Below are 18,225 nucleotides of genomic sequence, written 5' to 3' on the forward strand. Positions count from 1 at the left end.
CACAATCTAGGTTTGCAACAGATGGATAGGAACGGAGGACAAGATAATACTGATGTGAGCATTTCTTGCATGGAAGGTAGTAGTCTCAGTCTAGGTTATATTGTATTTTGTTTTAACAGTTTGTTATCTTTTGTTTTCTTATTTACGTGCTGAGCCCTGGTAATGTGTGAGACTGTCAGTAATATAGTGATGACAGTTACGTTATAGCAAGTACAAGCTTTATGTTATAATACACATAATTACTTTTTAAAAATATCACTCTTTGATATGTTACTTTTTGAGGGTATTACAAAGAGGGAATTTATGTTCCTGAGCTTTTGTGCATCACTGAGTGTGTTCTTTATTCCCTGTGGACATCAATTATAAAAATAAATCCATATAATTGCCTCTGGAAAAATACTCCTGAAATCACTTAGGAAGAGTTATCCAAGGTAATGTCAATGGAAACCAGCTACTAGAAACGTAAGAGTAATCTTCTGTATATACAACCATATGTATGCACTAGGCCAGATCCTCAGCTGACTTCAGTGAATTTAAATGAGCTGCACCAGTTCTTCTTTGAGTAGGTGCAGCCGTGTATTCCATTTAGGTGTGTGCACACCCAGGACACCGGAGCTGGAGAATTTTGCCTAGCAGTACCCTCAGGAGGCAGAGCTTGTGCCTGGGGCTCATAGCCCCTCCCCTGGCTGTAGGAGGAAGCGTTACCCCCAACCCCCTCAGTTCCTTCTTACTGCTTGTGACTGGAGTCAGAGCTCTGTGTGGTTGCTAACCTCACAATCGTCTCTCCATCTCTTAATGACTTTTTCTAGTTGTATATAGGTAGTTAGTACCCTTAGTATTAGTGTTAGTTAAGATTTAGCATTAGGTAGCTTCAATTAAGTTTAAACATTGTCCGTAGCATGGGGGAGTGAAGCGGTGCTTGCTGTGCCGAGGCCCATGTAAAAGAGCGGTGTTTGATTTGTGAATCATTCACAAAATGGACTTAGGTGGCTAGGGAATTTTTGCCTGAGCAGCAGTCCTGGGGCAGCCCCGGGGACCCCTGGAGCAGCAGCAGGTGGCTGGCTTTGGTGGCTGTCAGAGCAGTGTCCCTGGGGGCCTTGGAGCAGTGGGCGGATGGAGGCAGTCAGCCCCCGCCGCTAGAGTAGGGGCCAACCATTAACCTCTGGGGCTCCCCAAAGCAGCGGTGTCCCGGGGCCCAGCAGCAGCAGCACCCTAGGAAAATGTAAGATTTAATCAGTGGTATTTATAGTAAAAGTCATAGATCACGGGCTGTAAATTTTTGTTTATTTCCCGTGACCTGTCCATGACTTTTACTAAAAATACCTGTGACTAAATCTTAGCCTTATTAATGGGTAGAAAGATCTACACCTCCTCTTCCCTGCAAATGCAGATTGCTAACAGCAGGCATTGTTGTCTAAACATGACTTTGTGAATTGGATGACTGTCTGACTTGCAGACCAGTTGCCTGAAACCTCCATAGAGGAATTTTGTGTCCTGGTTGCTGAAGGCTGCTTGGTGGCTAAGACATCATTGCAGTCTGCCATGGACATCACAGGCACTTAAGCCAGAGAGATGGCCTCAGAAGTGACTATTAGAAGGGCGTCCTGGCTGCAGAATTTGGGCATTGCTCCCAATGTGTCAGGGGCTCAGTGGTTCACATACTTACCAACAATACCGCCGAGATGTATTATGTGAACAGGCATGGGGGAGCACAGTCCAGGGTTCTCTGCCAAGAGGCAATCACGTTGTGGTGGTTCTGCATTGAGGAGAGTATCATTCCAATAGCCGATCACTTGCCCAGGGTCCAGAATCATCTCACAGATCATCTTATCAGGAATTTTCCCCTGAGTCACCAGTGGTCCCTGACGACAAGATGTCCTGTGTATCATCTTTGCAGCTTGGGACAGTCCGACAATTGTCTTATTTGCTACAAGAGACAATAGGAAATGCTGTCTATTCTGCGTTGAGGGGGCCTGAGTTCTGGCTCCCTGTCTGATGCCTTCCATCTCAGCTGGCAGTTGGCTCTCCTGTATGCTTTTCCTCTGATCCTGATCATTCCACAGGTCATCTTCAAGCTGAAAGTGTATCAGGCCAAGCTCATCCTCATTGCCCTGGCATGTCCGAGGTATTGGTGATTCTCCAACTTTCTTGCGCTGACAATTTGGCCTCCCATAGCCATTCCTCTCCATCCTGATCTACTCACACAGAACCATGGACACACCTGGCATCCTGAACTCAGCTCCCTGCATCTCACTGCATGGCTGCTTTCTGGTTGAATGAGGAGGAAGAATGTTGTTCGGTGGCTGTTCAGCAGGTTCTACTCCATAGTAGAAAGCCCTCTACCAGAATGACCTATTGGGTGAAATGGAAGCAGTTCTTGCTGTGCTCATTGACCTGTGGAGTTCAATCGATGCTGATTTCTGTCCAGGACATCTTGGCATATTTGCTGCATCTTCAGTCAGGCCTTGCACTTAGCTCTTTGAAAGTCCATTGGCGGCAATCTCAGCGTTTCATTCCCCCATTCATGGACGACAGTATTTTCCAGTGCCATGATAGCAAGATTCTTAAAAGGGCTTCTTGGCCTCCATCCTCTGGTCTGAGAGCTGGTTCCTTTGTGGGACATGAACATGATCCTGGCAGTCATAATGGGACCTCCGTTTGAGCCTCTGACATCTTGTACCTTTCACTTTTGTATCAGAAAACTGTGTTCCTGGTGGCAATAACATCCACAAGGAGAGTCTGTGAGTTGCAGGTTTTGATGGCAGAACCTCCTTATCCATAATCTCCAAAGACAAAGTGATTTTATGGCTGCACCCAAATTTTTTGTTTATAGTGGTTTCTCAGTTTTCATTTGAACCATTTATCTGTGTTCTTTCCTAAATCGCATTAATCTCTGGAGGAGCAGCGTCTCCATATTTTAGATGCGAGACATTGTCTAACCTTCTACCTGGACAGGACTAAACCGTTTTCTGCGTCGCCTTGCCTGTTTGTGTCATATGCAGATGTATGAAGGGACAAGCAGTCTGTTCTCTGGGTGGATACCATCCTGTATCAAGACTGCATATGAAATAGCTTCAACCATGCCTCCTCAGCGGGTGCGAACTCTTTCTACGGGAGTGAAAGCTATGTCAATAGGGATCCTCAGTGACATCTCAATATAGGACATTTGCAGGGCTGCCACCTGGTTGTTGATACATATGTTTACGAACCATGATGCCATTACTGCATCTTCCAGACCGAATGCAAACGTTGGTAGTGCAGTCCTGCAATCTTTGTTTATATAGACTCTAAGCCTTGCCTCCTGGGGTGGATATTGCTTGTGAGTCACCTAAGTGAAATACATGGCTGTGTCTACTTGAAGAAGTAGAAATGGTTACTGGCTGTCACTGTGGCTCTTCAAGATGCAGCTGTGTATTCCACAACTCACCCTCCGTCCCGTGTGCATTGAAGTGCATTTCCAGGTGTTCTGTGTAAAGGAACTGAGGGGTGTCGAGGTGGCGCTGCCTTGTATAGATGGAGAGGGGCTATGAGAACAAAGTGCTTTTTCCGCCTCCTACAGGTACCGCTAGGCAAAATTCCCTGGTTCTGTTGCACTGGGCATGCACACACCTAAGTGCAATACACGTCTGCATCGCATCTCGAACCACAGTTACAGTAAGTAACTGTTTCTTACACCGTCTGAAGTTCTGACTCACTGTGTGTGTGTGTGTTTGCATATAAAATACCAGTCACTACAGCCTGCAGTAATAGAGGGACATGCTGTGCCACTAGTGTTTAAACACAACTCCCAATGAAGTCAAAAAAGGGGGTAAGAAGGACATGTATAGTTCACAGACTTTGTGCTAGACCTCTGCACAGGGGGTGAATTTCACCCAAGTTGTACAGAAATAAAGTAGGAGGGATGGTCTTGATTTTTCCCACGTGCCTGCAGTATATATTACAGCACTCATTCACACGGATGGTTGGGAGACCCACTACAGATGCCTGAATTTTGCAAATTAGCAAGTTAAGTGTTCAAGGCCAATAAAATAGTCAAGGACACTGTATCGGTTAATGTGGCTGTTCATTTATTTTGACACTTTTTAATTTAGAGTGATGTAGTCACAATAATACTTCATATTGTGCTAGTAAATGTGCAGTAGTATATATTGTAAAAATAACGTCATATAAGTAATATGAGAACGCTAGCTTAGAAATACAGCACTCTTAGCAATATAGCGTTCTGCTATTAAATCTTTGCTGAAGATTCTGGTAAAGCAGCCGGGGTTTCTCAAGTTTACAGATTAGCAAAGCAAGAAGTCGTGAGGCTTGACTATAGATGTTTCAGTAAATAAAGGATCTATTTTTGTCTGACATTGATGCTCCTAATACAACCCAGGAGTGTTTGCTTGGTATTTTGTTTACTCCTCTATATATATTTAGGAAAAATAGGAGCAATAGCATTCTGTGGGACGTGTAATGGTAATTCCGGTATTGCACAGGTCCTGAGAGCACTTTGATTCACAACACATCTAAGGCATTCATGTCGTTAGTTAAAATCATATGCTCTGTGATGTGCTATGAGGGATGTTCAGAAAGTGTCTAGCCTGGCAAAGAGAGAGTCATAATTTGCATTCATTTGTTTATTTTTCAGTATAGTCCCCCGTGACATCAATGCATTTGGTCCAGTGCAGCTGCAGAATAGACAGCTGCAGTTTGGCTGTGCTTGTGTAATAGAAGTCCTTGTCCTGCATGTCCAGAAACTCCTCAATTTCTGTGATCACCTCATTATCATCACTGCAACTCTTTCCCCAAAGGTCTTCCTTCAACTTGGGGAACAGGCAGAAATCTGAGGGAACCAAACATGTTGAATAGGCTGAATGGGGAAGCAGCTGAATGCCACATTTGGTTGCTGTGGTCACTACAGTCTGGGATGTGTACAGTGATGCACTGTCCTGGAGGAGCAAAAAGTTTCCTGGAAACATTATCACACTCTCTTCTGATCAGCGCTGAACATTCTAGGCACCCATCTTACGGAAACCTTTCTCATACCCAAGTCTTCACTGCAGCTGGCATACACTGACCCACTGCGGCTGCCCAGTATCTCAGCTGTGTGCCTGACTGTTGATTTTCTGTTATGTTTCATCGTCCTGTGGACTGCATCAACTTTTTCTGGTGTTCTGGCCTCTCTAGGGCATCCTGACCTTGGCTCATCCTCAGTGCTGATTCTCTCTTGCTTAAATTCAACAATTCATCAGCTCAGCTTTTTTACTGTGGCATATGGGCATCATTCCCCAGTGTTGCAACCATGTCCTCATGGATTTCCTTTGGAGTCAAGCCTTTCTTATGGAGCTACTTGATCACCTCTGTGATTTCATTCTTCTCCATTTTTCAAATCTTCGGTGACTACTCACTTCAACACATCCTTGTACAAGTTCGGCACGGGGGGGGCTGCTAACAAAGAAATACAAAATATCAGTTCTTTGGTCTGTGAAATATATTGGGCCCTACTGTATAATTAAATAGATCAAGCTAGACACTTTCTGAATGACTCTCATCATAATAGTACTCTGCAGTTTCATATCCTTTTTGTCCATAGATCTCTTTATCTCCGTTTTACAGACAGGAGAAATTGAGGCACAAAGATTAAACAAGTTGACCAAGGCCATGCAGTAAGTCAGCAGTAGATTAGAAGTATACCTTAGGTCTCCTGTCTCCTAGTCTGATGCTCTATCACTGGAAGATAGTGTTTAAAAATATGTTAAAAAACTTATTAGCTACCATGTTTTAAAACACCTATTTTCCTGTAGTTGACAGGGCTTCAGTGAAGTGTATAATGTATATTCTCACGTGCCATAGATATATTATATACTTACCTTGTATATTCCTTATAGACTTCCACCTGATATTTTTAATTGAGTATAGAAATTTGCTTTAACTGCGGTTAACAGCTTATTAGTGATGCGTAGAATTAATCAAAGCAGGCTCCTCTGTTGCTGAATTTGTCCAACAATTCAATTCTTTAGTCAACAATTCTTGACTAAATTCCAGGAACAAAGAGAGAATCTCAATTTGAAACAATTATTCTGGGAGAAGGGGACTCAGAAACTGAAGATTTTGAAATGAATGGAAACACAAGGTCAAAACACCATCACTTTTTTTCCCTCAGGTGATAAAATCCTACAAAAACTGTAAATGTGTTCTCTTGTGAGAAGATATGATCATATTGGGAGATTTTATTTTATTCCAGTTGAGTGTGTATTAAACACTGATGCCATGAAGCACTGTACTTTTAACTGATGAAAGGGCAGTTCTGCTTTTATTACTCTCACAAAGCCTGTACTTCTCCTCATGAAAAACTCAGGGTGAAGCCATTTAGAGTTTTGTCTGAGTAAAGATTGCAGGCTGGAGTCCTTATTTGGGAAACAGTGAAATTCACTTAAACACTGGGTCTTACTTATTGGTTACTATGGATAAGGGTTTCCAGTTATTGGGCCTGATTTATTATGGCTCTGTGGCCCCTTAGTGCCAGCAGGCAGGCATAACACCGCCCTGCCGGTGAATAACATCAGCGCAGGGAGCATGTAGGCCAGAGAGGTTGAGGATGGTGCAGATGATATTAATATTGAGGGAGATGAGGAAGGCCAGACAAGAGTTTTGGCTGCGTGGCTAGGAAGACCAGGTTGGGTTTTAGAAATGTTACAGAGAAGGATGTGTCAAATTGTGAGTAAACAATGATTTTAATAGAGATGACTGCTTACTTCCCCTTGAAATAATGACAGGTTTCAGAGTAGCAGCCGTGTTAGTCTGTATCCGCAAAAAGAACAGGAGACTTGTGGCACCTTAGAGACTAACAAATTTATTAGAGCATAAGCTTTCGTGGGCTACAGTCCACTTCTTCGGATGCATATAGAATGGAACATATATTGAGGAGATATATATACACACATACAGAGAGCATGAACAGGTGGGAGTTGTCTTACCAACTCTGAGAGGCCAATTAAGTAAGAGAAAAAAAACTTTTGAAGTGATAATCAAGATAGCCCAGTACAGACAGTTTGATAAGAAGTGTGAGAGTACTTACAAGGGGAGATAGATTCAATGTTTGTAATGGCTCAGCCATTCCCAGTCCTTATTCAATCCTGACCTGCGGGTGGCTATTTTACAACAGAAAAACTTCAAAAACAGACTCCAACGAGAGACTGCTGAGCTGGAATTGATATGCAAACTAGATACAAACAATTTAGGATTGAATAAGGACTGGGAATGGCTGAGTCATTACAAACATTGAATCTATCTCCCCTTATAAGTTCATGCTCTCTATGAAACAAGTATTCCTGTTCTTTTTGAAATAATGACTGATGCTCATCACAAGAACACTGAACTAACATGCACACATCTTATCACACCACTACAATAGAAACTGTCTGAGAGTGTCATAAAATTAGAGCTGTAAAAGAACTGTTAGTAAGGGCTATTAAAAACAGAATGAAGAATAGCAATGCATGTTCTTGAGGAAATTTCTAAAAGACTCCTATCACTTTGGTTGGTTCTGGTGGTGGTTTGAAATGCAAAAAGTTTTAAAATCCACGTTTTAAACATACACATGTAACTTTCTCTTCCTTTTAGCTCTACCAGCCCCTTCTGAAAAGATATGCAGAGCTTGAACAAAAGGTGCTCTACAGTCCAAACTCATCTATTCTGGCTAAATTGCAAGAAAAAGAAAAATCTAAGACTAGCTCAAGGAATTGACTGCCAGGGTGAAGATCAGAAGAAACTTGACAGAATTTACTGCAGTTGGTTAAGGCATTCTTTGTATTTTGTGCAAAAACAAGGTCTAATACATATTAAAATGGTTTTTTTAAAAGGTGTTACTGGAAAAGTTGCTGAAAGATTGAAATCTTACTTAATCAATCAAGTGTTTTTTGTGTCCACAGCATCATTTTTTTCTCAGATCCTTTTCAGTATTGTAATTGGCATTTTGTAATAGCTGGGTAACAATAGTCAGGTTAATTCTATCGATCCGTTTACCCATGTCTTTCTCTCTGTCTACATGTCTGTCTCTATCTGTATGTCTACCATATCTGTCTGTATCGTATCTATTTTATCTGTCTGTTATATTCATTTATCTGTCACAACTATCTTTCTATATGTCTCTAATCTGTCTACGTTTTTATACCATGTTATACCATGTTTATTATGGTGCTGCCTTACAGAAATTACATAAAGGCCACAAAAATCTAAGCACCATTGATTTTGGATTCTCTCTCCTCTTTCCTTAACATATAGGCATTTTATGAAGCTGCTAGATTAATCTAAAACAGAAGGTGGTGTATGAATATCCAGGGAATTATGTTCCTCTGAATGCAATATTAATATTCAAGACAGTAGTTTTTAATTTTCCCCTCTTCAGTCCCAGTGATGATCTGTTTCCATTTGTGGAAATGCCTTAGTGAGTATTATCTGCTATTACAAAGTACTGTGTTGGCTACATTGGATCAAATCCTGCCATAACTTATGTCTGTGCTAGCACACTGAAGGGTTGCCTGGGTGTGACTAAGAGGGCGGTTTGGCCCAGTGACTGAAATGTGAACTCAATGCTTTTGCAGTTTATCTGTAAAGTAACAGCTGAGGCCTCTGAAAGACGGGAGACTTGGCTAAATGTGCTACATACAATAAAGAGTATTAAAACAAATAAAGGATCTGCTAGAAATGAGCCTTCTTGTAGAAAGTGCCTGTATGTGCTTACAGTGTGTTACATCCGTGGGTGCCCAAACTATGTCTGTGGTTACATCATCACATAGTATTTTTTTCACAGGATCCCTGCCTCATTCAGTGCATAGGAGGGACTTGGTCTGAGGATGAATCAGGGTTGTATAGGGAAAGAAACTGTAATCTGTAGGACCCCTGCTTCTTTTGTTGCAGAAGTATACGGAATGAGACAGGAGACTGAAGGAAGAGAAGGGTTAAGGCAGTTGAATGCCACCCTAGAGAATTGGATTCTCTCCCTGCCTATGCCACTGTGTCCCTGTGTGATGCTAGGCATGCCACTTAAACCAGCCTCTATTATGTGATATTATATTGACACCCCATGAGCCATCAGAGTTGGAAGTTTTAGATCCACTGCACAGACCTCTGTTCTTGAACTAATGGAGTAGCTGATAACAGCAGTAGGTTGTTATCGTCTATGTGGACCAGCACTAGAGGGGAATGAGACACTTGTCTGGTATATTAACAGACATTTGCTGGTAGCAAAGGAAGGGTAAGACTCAGGAATTTTGTGTTCCATTCCAGGCTGTGGAGGGGTTTGTGCTCTTGTGGGTAGATTCTTCTGGCCATTTTCCCAAAGCGTGATCTCTTTGGCCCAGCCCTGTGTCTTTCCCACCCTGCTCCTCCCAGTCCTATTTTCTTCACCTAGTTCAGTCTCCATTCTTCAGGCTTCTCCTTCCAGTCCCTGCAAGTCCTATTCTCATCCCTCAGGGCTCCGTCTTCCCACCCTGTCTCTTTGCACAGCCAGTCACAGTTCCTCATCTGATCTCTTTCTTTCCCTTTCCCACCCTGGCCACCAATCATCTTCCCCTCATTCCTTAGCCCCACTGGCTCTCAGTCCCAATCGCCCTCTCCGGTCTCCTCATCCAGTCAGTCCTCTTTACCTAGCCAATGCTGGTTCTCCTCCCCATGACCCAGCTCCTCATTAGATTGGTGTCCCCTCCCGCCCTCATCTTCCCCACATCCCACTGTTTCCCAGTCGCAATCTCCTTACCCAGCCAGTCCCTGTCATCTCATCCAATCTTAATCTCTCCCCCAGCTACTGGCTCCGGTGCCAGTGCTAGCCCACTGGGGGCCCTAAGCAAAAATATTTCCCCTCCCCCACACACAACACATACTAATAATTAATAGGGGACCCCCTTGAGCTGGGTCGTCGGGGGGCATCCTTCCCGGTGGGGCAGTGATCAGCTTCCTGGTCCTGGGTCATCGGGGGGGCTCCTCTGGTGGCATCCTTCCTGGCGGGGCAGTGATCAGCATCCTGGTCCTGGGTCTGCTTATGCCTAGTGCCGGCTCTGACTGGCTCCCAATCCGCCCTGTTTCCCTCCCTCACTATGTCCCAGTCTCCTTGCTCAGACCATCATATCATCCTCTGTCTTCTAGAGTCGATCTTCTTATCGTCTCTGTTCCAGTTTCTACCCCTGGTTCCCAGACCCAGTCTCCTTGTCCAGGCAGTCCCAGTATCTCCCCTCCCCCAGACTCCTTGTCCTAATCTACTCCCCTACCCCTTGTAAATCCAACTCTGCATTTGAGTCAGTCAGCTTCCTCCTCCACACTGCCTGGGCCCAGCAGGGTTATCATTGAAAGTATTCTAGAGACAGTCTCTCTGCACTGAGTTCAGGTGCCTGGACCTGGGTCCAGCATGGCCCACAGAAGCCCAGAGATGCAACTGCAGGGAAAGTCCTGTTCAATCCCAGACTGGAGCATGCCCAGTATGGACAGAATCTTCAGGGAATGTAGCTGCTAAAATATCATAGAATCCTAGAATATCAGGGTTGGAAGGGATCTCAGGAGGTCATCTAGTCCAATCTCCCGCTCAAAGCAGGACCAATCCCCAACTAAATCAAAAACAAAATATAAGCTGTTTCTACTCAGCATGTGCAACTGTACTTTTTCAAAGGCTTATAACTTGGCCAAATTTGGATGGATTTTTATGGCGACTTGTAGGGCAAGAGAGACATCCCCAACACAAAGGCCCATTCCCTTCCCAAACTTAAAGTCCCTGCTCCAAAGTATGGGGGTATTCGAACTCTTCAAAGAAAAGGTGAGCAGAATTTTTTAACGGGGGAATCATTTTTCCCTAGCCTTTTCCTTGGAAATGGCTAAACCATCTTGGTAACATTTTCCAAAAATGTGCAGCCTGCCACACACTGGGCTCTAAGGGACTAATAGAGCCCTAGCGAGGCTGTGCAGGAGGCAGCCAGTCAGAGAAGGGCTGAAGGGAGCAGTCAAGCAGGCCCATATGAAAAGGGAGCTGCAGGGCAGAGGAGGGCAGTTCTTTGCTGGGAGCCCAGGGAGGAAGGACTGTGTCTCTGGAGGACTAAGAGAACTGCCCACATCCTGGACAGAGCAGTGCTGTGAGGGAGCAAGAGACAACCCTGGCTGGCTGCTGGGGTTTGCAGGCTGAGGCCATGAGGAAATGGCCTATCTCATAGAGCTGGAAGGGACCCTGAAAGGTCATTGAGTTCAGCCCCCTGCCTTCACTAGCAGGGCCAAGTACTGATTTTTGCCCCAGAGATCCGTAAGTGGCCCCTTCAAGGATTGAACTCGCAACCCTGGATTTAGTAGGGCAATGCTCAAACCACTGAGCTATCCCCCCCCCCCCCCCCACAATTTGCTGCAGTTAGCTCTAAGGGAAGCGGCTGAATTGTGGACTGCAGGTCCCCCACAAGGGGGGGAGCACAGTGTTTGGCCTGGCCGGAGGGCTGTGTTGCTGAAGAGGACGCTGCTGTCCTTGGAAAGATGTGGGTCCTAGAGCAGGAGTGACGGCAGCCAGGTACCACCTGAAGTGGGCGCCTTAACACGCAGAGCTAATCCCCAAGACAGCCAGCAGGAGGCACCAGAATGGTGAGTGAATCCCGTTACACTGAGGCAGACACCAACATGGAAAATTTCAGCCCGAGGGGTTAAAGTTTGGCCAGGTTAGCAGCAGCTGAAAACAGGATGTTATAAATGAGGCCCGGTGCAAATCATGATTTCACACACTGCTCAGGAGTTGTGAAATTAGTCCAATACTGTGATGTTTGCAATAGTGGGGAGGTGGAAGTAGGAATGTCTGCTGCTGCTTCCTTGCTGTTGGAAAAATCACAGTATTGGGCTAATTCTGCTGCTCTGGGGGGTGAGGATGTCTCACCTCATGGCACCAACCATCCGGCCCAGGCCGCTGCCACTGCCGGGGGGTGGGGGTGGGGAGGGCAGTGCTAACAATGTGCTGCAGTTAGGAAGCCCAGCCCCCCCCCCCCCCCCACACACACACACACCTCCCCCACAGCAGGCCCAGAGGAAACATTGCAGGAGCTGAGATGAGGATCTGTGGCTTGGAGCATGAGCACATGTGAGAGGGGCCCTGTCCTGGTGGGGGAATTGGGGTGTGTGGGTGAAGGGATTAGGGTGGGGGGATGGAGCCCAGAAAACCCCAATTTTCCTGCAGGGCCATCGGGGGGCCACTGTGGGGCAGTCCAGGCCTGGGTTCCTCATTGCTGCATGTTGTCAGCAGCAACCCCGTCTCCCCACTTGCCGGTCAGACAGGAAGCAGCAGCAGCCTGGCTGACAGTGAGATGCATCCCTCTTGTCTGCTTGCCCCGCCCTCTGCCTGGGACAGGACTGGCCTGCTACCTACTTAGTCCCCCCTGAGATAGGAGCAGCCCACTAACCCCACAAGCAGCCATGGCCTCAGCAGGGCGGTGCGAGCTGAGATGCCTGGTTTCACCTCCCAGCTATTGGGAAAAAATGGAGTAGTTCGGGGGCAGGGGTGGGGTCTTCGTGGCTGTGCCTAGCCTGTGAAATTCCCAGGCCTGGGCTCTGGCTGTGATGTGGTGTCTTTGTTTGTTGTTTGTTTGTTTTGTTTTTTAAAAACCCTGAGATTTATATAGGGCCTAACTTAAAAAGGGACGTGTCAGGCAAGTTTAATAAAAGGTGGTGTTACCAATTGCACCTACAATTAAATAATGGTGATCCGGATCCTTGCAGTGGACCAAACAGTTAAACTGAACACGTACTTTGGACCCAGAACTGGAACCTTTCCAAACATTGTGCTTCAAAGCCATTTCTAATATCTAAGGCCATGTGTAATTCAGGAAAGCACTTACGCACATGCTTAAACCCATCTATCATAGGGCATGCCTGCCTGTAGCGCCCCCTGCTGAGCTGGTGCGGTGCTGCAGGTACTCCCTGCCTCTGTTTCCTTTTTCTCAGGGCCCTTTAAGAACTCCACACTGTCCAAACCGATGCAAGACATAACATCTTTGCTGGGGTTCTACTCCATTAAATTCAAAATACACTTGAACTAATTCTCCCTCTGGCTCAGAGGTTGCACAGCCCTCATCCTTGGGGCCTATGGGTCTCAATCCTGGTAGCACCTCTCCCTTGGGAGAGTTTCTCTCTACATGAGCACCCCCAGTAAGTGAACCCTGGAAGCCTTTCATGAGGCCCTGGTGCTTGTTATCCAATGAACTGCCTAGATGGCTTCTTAAAGTAGTTCTTCACAGGTGGCATTGGCTTGGACTCCCCTTAGAGGGGCCAGCAACCCCATGATACCATCCGTACTATGACATTTCTTTAGCATGTATTTACATCCCATTTTGTTCAGCACGTGCCTAAATGAATTCAGGATGTTTTCCTGACTTGAGCCCCATATTAGTAAATTTCAATACAAGACTGTTACTAGAAGATGACACAAGCGTCTGACTTTTGTGTAAAGAACAGCTTCAATGAAATGTTGTCCACTGTGCATTATAAAGGAATGTTTGTTCATTCATTTGAATGAGCTGCTGCTGAGTGAGGACTCTATCACTTTTGTGTTTAAATACTTTATCTGTGAATCTGCCATTTTTGTTCATGATTGAACCATTAGAACTGTTCCTGATACTAACAAATTCGGGATTACATGCTCATGTTTCTGAAAGAGGGTTTTTTGAGCAATTGCTTTAAAAAGTGGCATCATAAATACACGTTTATCTTTGTGCATTGCTTCCTCTCTTTTTATGTGCTCTTTAGTCTGTGTCCCCAAGTACAATGCTATAACATATACCAAGTACTATAGCAATAGCCCTCCACCTTTAACAGCCATTTTGTTATCCAACAGAGTGGCAGAAGAATTAAAACTATTAATTATACATGAGAGAAAGCAATGCCTTGTAATTAAAACACAGAACTTGGAATCAGGAATCCTTGGTTTTGTTCCCAGCTTTACTCAGACGTGCTGTGTCACATGGGGCAAGTCACTTAAACACCCTGAACCTCCTTTTCTGTGTATGTGGGTAATACTTATCTCAAACTGATATTGTGAGGTTCAGTTCATTTACGAGATGGTGCTTTGAGGTTCGGTGATGGAAAGAGCTGTGGAACTGCAAAGTATTAGTATGTTTGGAATTCAGGAGTGTATGTAGAAAATTTCTTATACGTTAATAACTCAAAGTCGGTAATGAAAGGGAACATTTTGTGCAATATCCCTTTGGGTGAGTGAGAAACCTGGCATTTGATGTATGTCACCTGGGATAAAAAGCCCGGTTGTACCAATCCTGGCTCCAACATGCGGGATGTATGTCTGCCGTTCTGGGTTTGTTTCAAATTGTCATTTTCCCCAAGGCGACTGTTGCATTGTCAGGTTGCTGCAGGAGGCCTTACACGACCCTGAGAAGAGAGAGGAACATGTAAGGCTCTGAAGGCCTGCAGGTTGAGCACCACTGAATTATAGTATTGCTGTGGTGATGTGTTTATTAGGGGTGACCTCTAAGGATTGGTGTCTGGTGTATAAGAATTTATAGACAAGCTCTTTTTTTCCAACTCACCAAAGTCACAACTATTCACTGACTAGTGTCAGATAGAATCAGACTCAGCAAATCAAGAAAGTCCTTTAAAGAAATGCTGTTGTAAGACTCAGTCCACCCTTTTGTTTTCTCTTTTCCAGGCATACAGGCTAGTCTGGCAAGGACTCACGGGTCTCATATATACACATCCCTTCCCAAAAACTCAGGGATGCAGGAATGTGGGACCCTTTTCTCCAAATTTAATGTGTCTTGCATTCGAATTTCCAACCAGATTTCCCATTTCCCATTGTTCAGGCTCCTTGTTTATCACAGTGGATGTGTCCAGATTAGGAAAGAGGTCAGAGTTCGTTAACACACTAGCTAATCCCAGTTGACCCACAATCTTTCCCCTAGTTTAGCTGCAGGTTGACCCCTTCTACCTGGATTTATTCGGTTGAGGTTGACCCTAGGCTCCCTCGCTACAGTGACCTTGACTAGCTAAATACAGGCAAAATGCTAATCTTCATCTAAACTAAGAAACGGTCAGGGTTAGCTATTATATTGACTAACCCCGACCAATCCACAACCTTTTTATTAATCTAGACAAACCCAGTGAGACTGCACGGAAGACTGATCCCAGCCATCGGAACAGCAGTGAAACATGCTAGCTGTGGGGAACTGGTTTGCTGCTGTTTGACTTGCATTACTTCTCACTCCCATGCCAAAGACATTCTAGGTGGGAGCCTTATGGGTCATGGAGTACAAGGAAAGACCCAGGCTGCAGCCATGCCCTTTAATGGAATGGCCCCTAACTGTAGTCTCAATCCATCTGCAAAAGGCGCGACTCTCCAATAAACTGATCGGATGAAAAAAGCACTTTGTGATAGAAGTGGAAAAGAACAAGAAAAGATTGTTGGTTTTTCTGAAAGGATCAGTTTCAAAGAAGTAGAGCTCTGACTGAATAAATAACACACTGAAAACATCTACTTTCTGTCCATGGTTTAAGAAGTAGTTGACCCAAATACCGCCGTTTTTGACCCCTGTGGAATCCTTTTTACATTTCATTTTTTAGTTGTGACAAATTCAACAAAATTCAACAGTAACACAATGCAGGATACATGTCTAAAGCAGCAGAAAGGCCAAAAGAGCACTTCACACACATACTTTGCCTTATTTCCATTTGTGCTCCAGATGGCTGGGGAATGGAAGCAATGTATAACATTTTAAAGATTCAAAATACGAATAAAGAAGCAAGTCAGTAAAGTCTCGGAATAATGATATCATATAAACAAAGAGACCCATAGACAATGGGCCTGAGTTTGCACAGCCCGGCCCCTAGCATAGTAATTTACACCTGTGTAAAATGGGCATAAAATGCTACCAAATCCGAATGGTAGTCCCTATTGCTTTGTATTGCATAAGCGTTAATGACAACACAATGTGCAAGGCAGTGGAGAATTAGGCCAAGTATTTCTATAGTAAGCTTATAGCTAAACACATCTTATCTGAAGCATCTATGTAACGCACCTCTCTCGGCTTAGGATAGTAATAATTACAGCCTCTATCCACTCTGCATGCTTTCAACACTCCTTAAGTCAGGGCTCTTTGATCCAGGTAGTCCATAGTGGTTTAGCTTTGAGTAATCCTAGCAGAATTTAAGATTTTTTTTTCCAGAGACTTGATCTATTTTGTCCAGCAAGAGTTCCACAACTTCTACCTCTGAGAGCAAATATGTTACATAAGAATATCCATACTGGGTCAGACCAGTACATCTAGCCCAGTATCCTGTCTTCAGACAGTGGCTAATGCCAGGTGCCCCACAGGGAATGAATAGAACAGGTAATCATCAATTCCCTTTCATTCAATCCCAGCTTCTGGCAAACAAAGGCTAGGGACATCATCCCTGCCCATCCTGGCTAATAGCCATTGATGGACCTATCCTCCATGAATTTATCTAGTTCTTTTTTGAACTCTGTTATAGTCTTGGCCTTCACAACATCCTCTGGCAAGGAGTTCCACAGGTTGATTGTGTGTTGTGTGCAAAAATACTTCCTTTTGTTTGTTTTAAACCTGCTGCCTATTAATTTCATTTGGTGACCCCTAGTTCTTGTGTTATGGAAAGGAGTAAATAACACTTCCTTATTTACTTTCTCCACACCAGTCCTGACTTTATACCCCTAATCAGCCCAGTCACATCGTTTTGAGAGATCCTTTTGTAGCTCTTCACAGTCTGCCTGGGTCTTAACTATGTTCTTCTGTTGTATTTCACCTATGGGTTTTGCTGGAGATGGGCTGCTGCCTCCACTTCTTCATAGGAATGAAGACTCCTCTTTTTGTTTGACATTTCATTGTGTGAACCTCCCTCCTGTTAAGATCCATTCTTGATATTACTTTTACTTGACTTGTCTTTCTGCTGTTCTGTAGTATGACAAACATAATGAAACTTTTGCAATTGTTCTTTATTTTATGCTGGCTCTTTCTTGACCATTGTGTATGCCAGTTCATTTTGTTCAGTGCCTGTGAAGCATGTGGCTTAGAGGTTAGAACAGGGGATTAAGTGTCATTATAACTTGATTCTGCTTGTTTTCTGCTATTGGTTTGTTGTGTGACCTTTGACCAAGTTCCTTACCCTCTGTGTGCCTCAGTTACACATTAGTACAGTGGAGATAATGCCAATTACCTACCAATTATGAAGCTTGTTTAATGTTTGCATATCGCTTTTAGATCCTTGGTTGGCTGGTATTATTTGAAGTACATTATCCTTATTATTAAGTCATTATTATCAACTATTTCTTGATGGAGTTTCTTAAAGCTTTATCACTGTTGCCTTTCCCCTGCAGCACATGCTCTCTCTTGTTTATTGGGGGCAAGTGGAAAATTCCAACTGAATTCACTTTAACTCTGGATAAAATGTTATAACTGGCTTGACCACCTTATTCCTGCACACAGCCCTATTACAGGGTGCATAGATTAACACAGGTCATGAGAAGAGTCTAGCTGGGCCCAACTGGGGGTGAATTACAAAATCCTCCAGAAAACCACAGGAGCTGTATGATCTGGGGAATTGGCTGTAACTTGAGAGTCAGAGTTTGGGGCCAGAAGGGACCATTAGATCATCTCGTCTGACCTCCCATCTACCAAAGGCCACTGACACCACCCAGCACCTGCACACTAAGCCCAACAAACAAACTTAGACCAAAGAATTACAGCCCCCAGGAGACCAGTGCCCTGGGCAAGAGAATAGGGGACACCCAGCTACACCAGTGTTTGAGGACCCTGCAATGGCAGGGGAATGATGATGAGATACACCTAGATAATCCTGGCAAGTGATCCGCACCCACATGAAGATATAAGCCCCCCCACCTTGGTTATTGCCAGTCTGACTTGGAGGGAAATTCCTTCCTGACCCCAAATATGGCAGTCAGTTAGACCCTGAGCATGTGAGGTTGTCCTAGAAGTCAGAGCATCTCTTTAGAGGGAAAGGAAACTCTTGTGGCTTAGATGTTGGACCAGGATTCAGGAACTGTGGGTTTACTTCCCAGGTCTGCAGTAGACTCCCTGAGTGACTTAATCTATCTGTGCTTTGCTTCTCCATATAAAATGGAAATGTTGATACTTCCCTTGTCTGTCTTATCTGTTTAGATTGCAAGCTCCATGGAGCAGGGTCTGTTTTACTGTGGTTGGTGCTAGGTGCTGTTCAAAGGGCTCTGATCTTGGTTGGGGCCTCTAGGCA

The 18,225-nt window shown here is 44.5% G+C and overlaps 1 protein-coding gene across 5 annotated transcripts in view; it reads left to right on the forward strand.

Annotated features, from left to right (window-relative positions):
- XYLB (xylulokinase) overlaps window positions 1-8,695 on the forward strand; it is a 149,647-nt gene extending 140,952 nt beyond the window's left edge. For all 5 annotated transcript variants that reach the window (XM_054021204.1, XM_054021207.1, XM_054021206.1 and 2 more), the window contains one exon: window positions 7,609-8,695. In XM_054021204.1, the coding sequence (XP_053877179.1) occupies window positions 7,609-7,731 (123 nt within the window). In that variant the 3' untranslated portion in view covers window positions 7,732-8,695. The remainder of the gene's footprint in view (window positions 1-7,608) is intronic.
- Window positions 8,696-18,225: the final 9,530 nt, after the last annotated feature.

This window comes from Malaclemys terrapin, chromosome 2 (assembly GCF_027887155.1).
Source record: "Malaclemys terrapin pileata isolate rMalTer1 chromosome 2, rMalTer1.hap1, whole genome shotgun sequence".
Taxonomy (NCBI): Eukaryota; Metazoa; Chordata; order Testudines; family Emydidae; genus Malaclemys; species Malaclemys terrapin.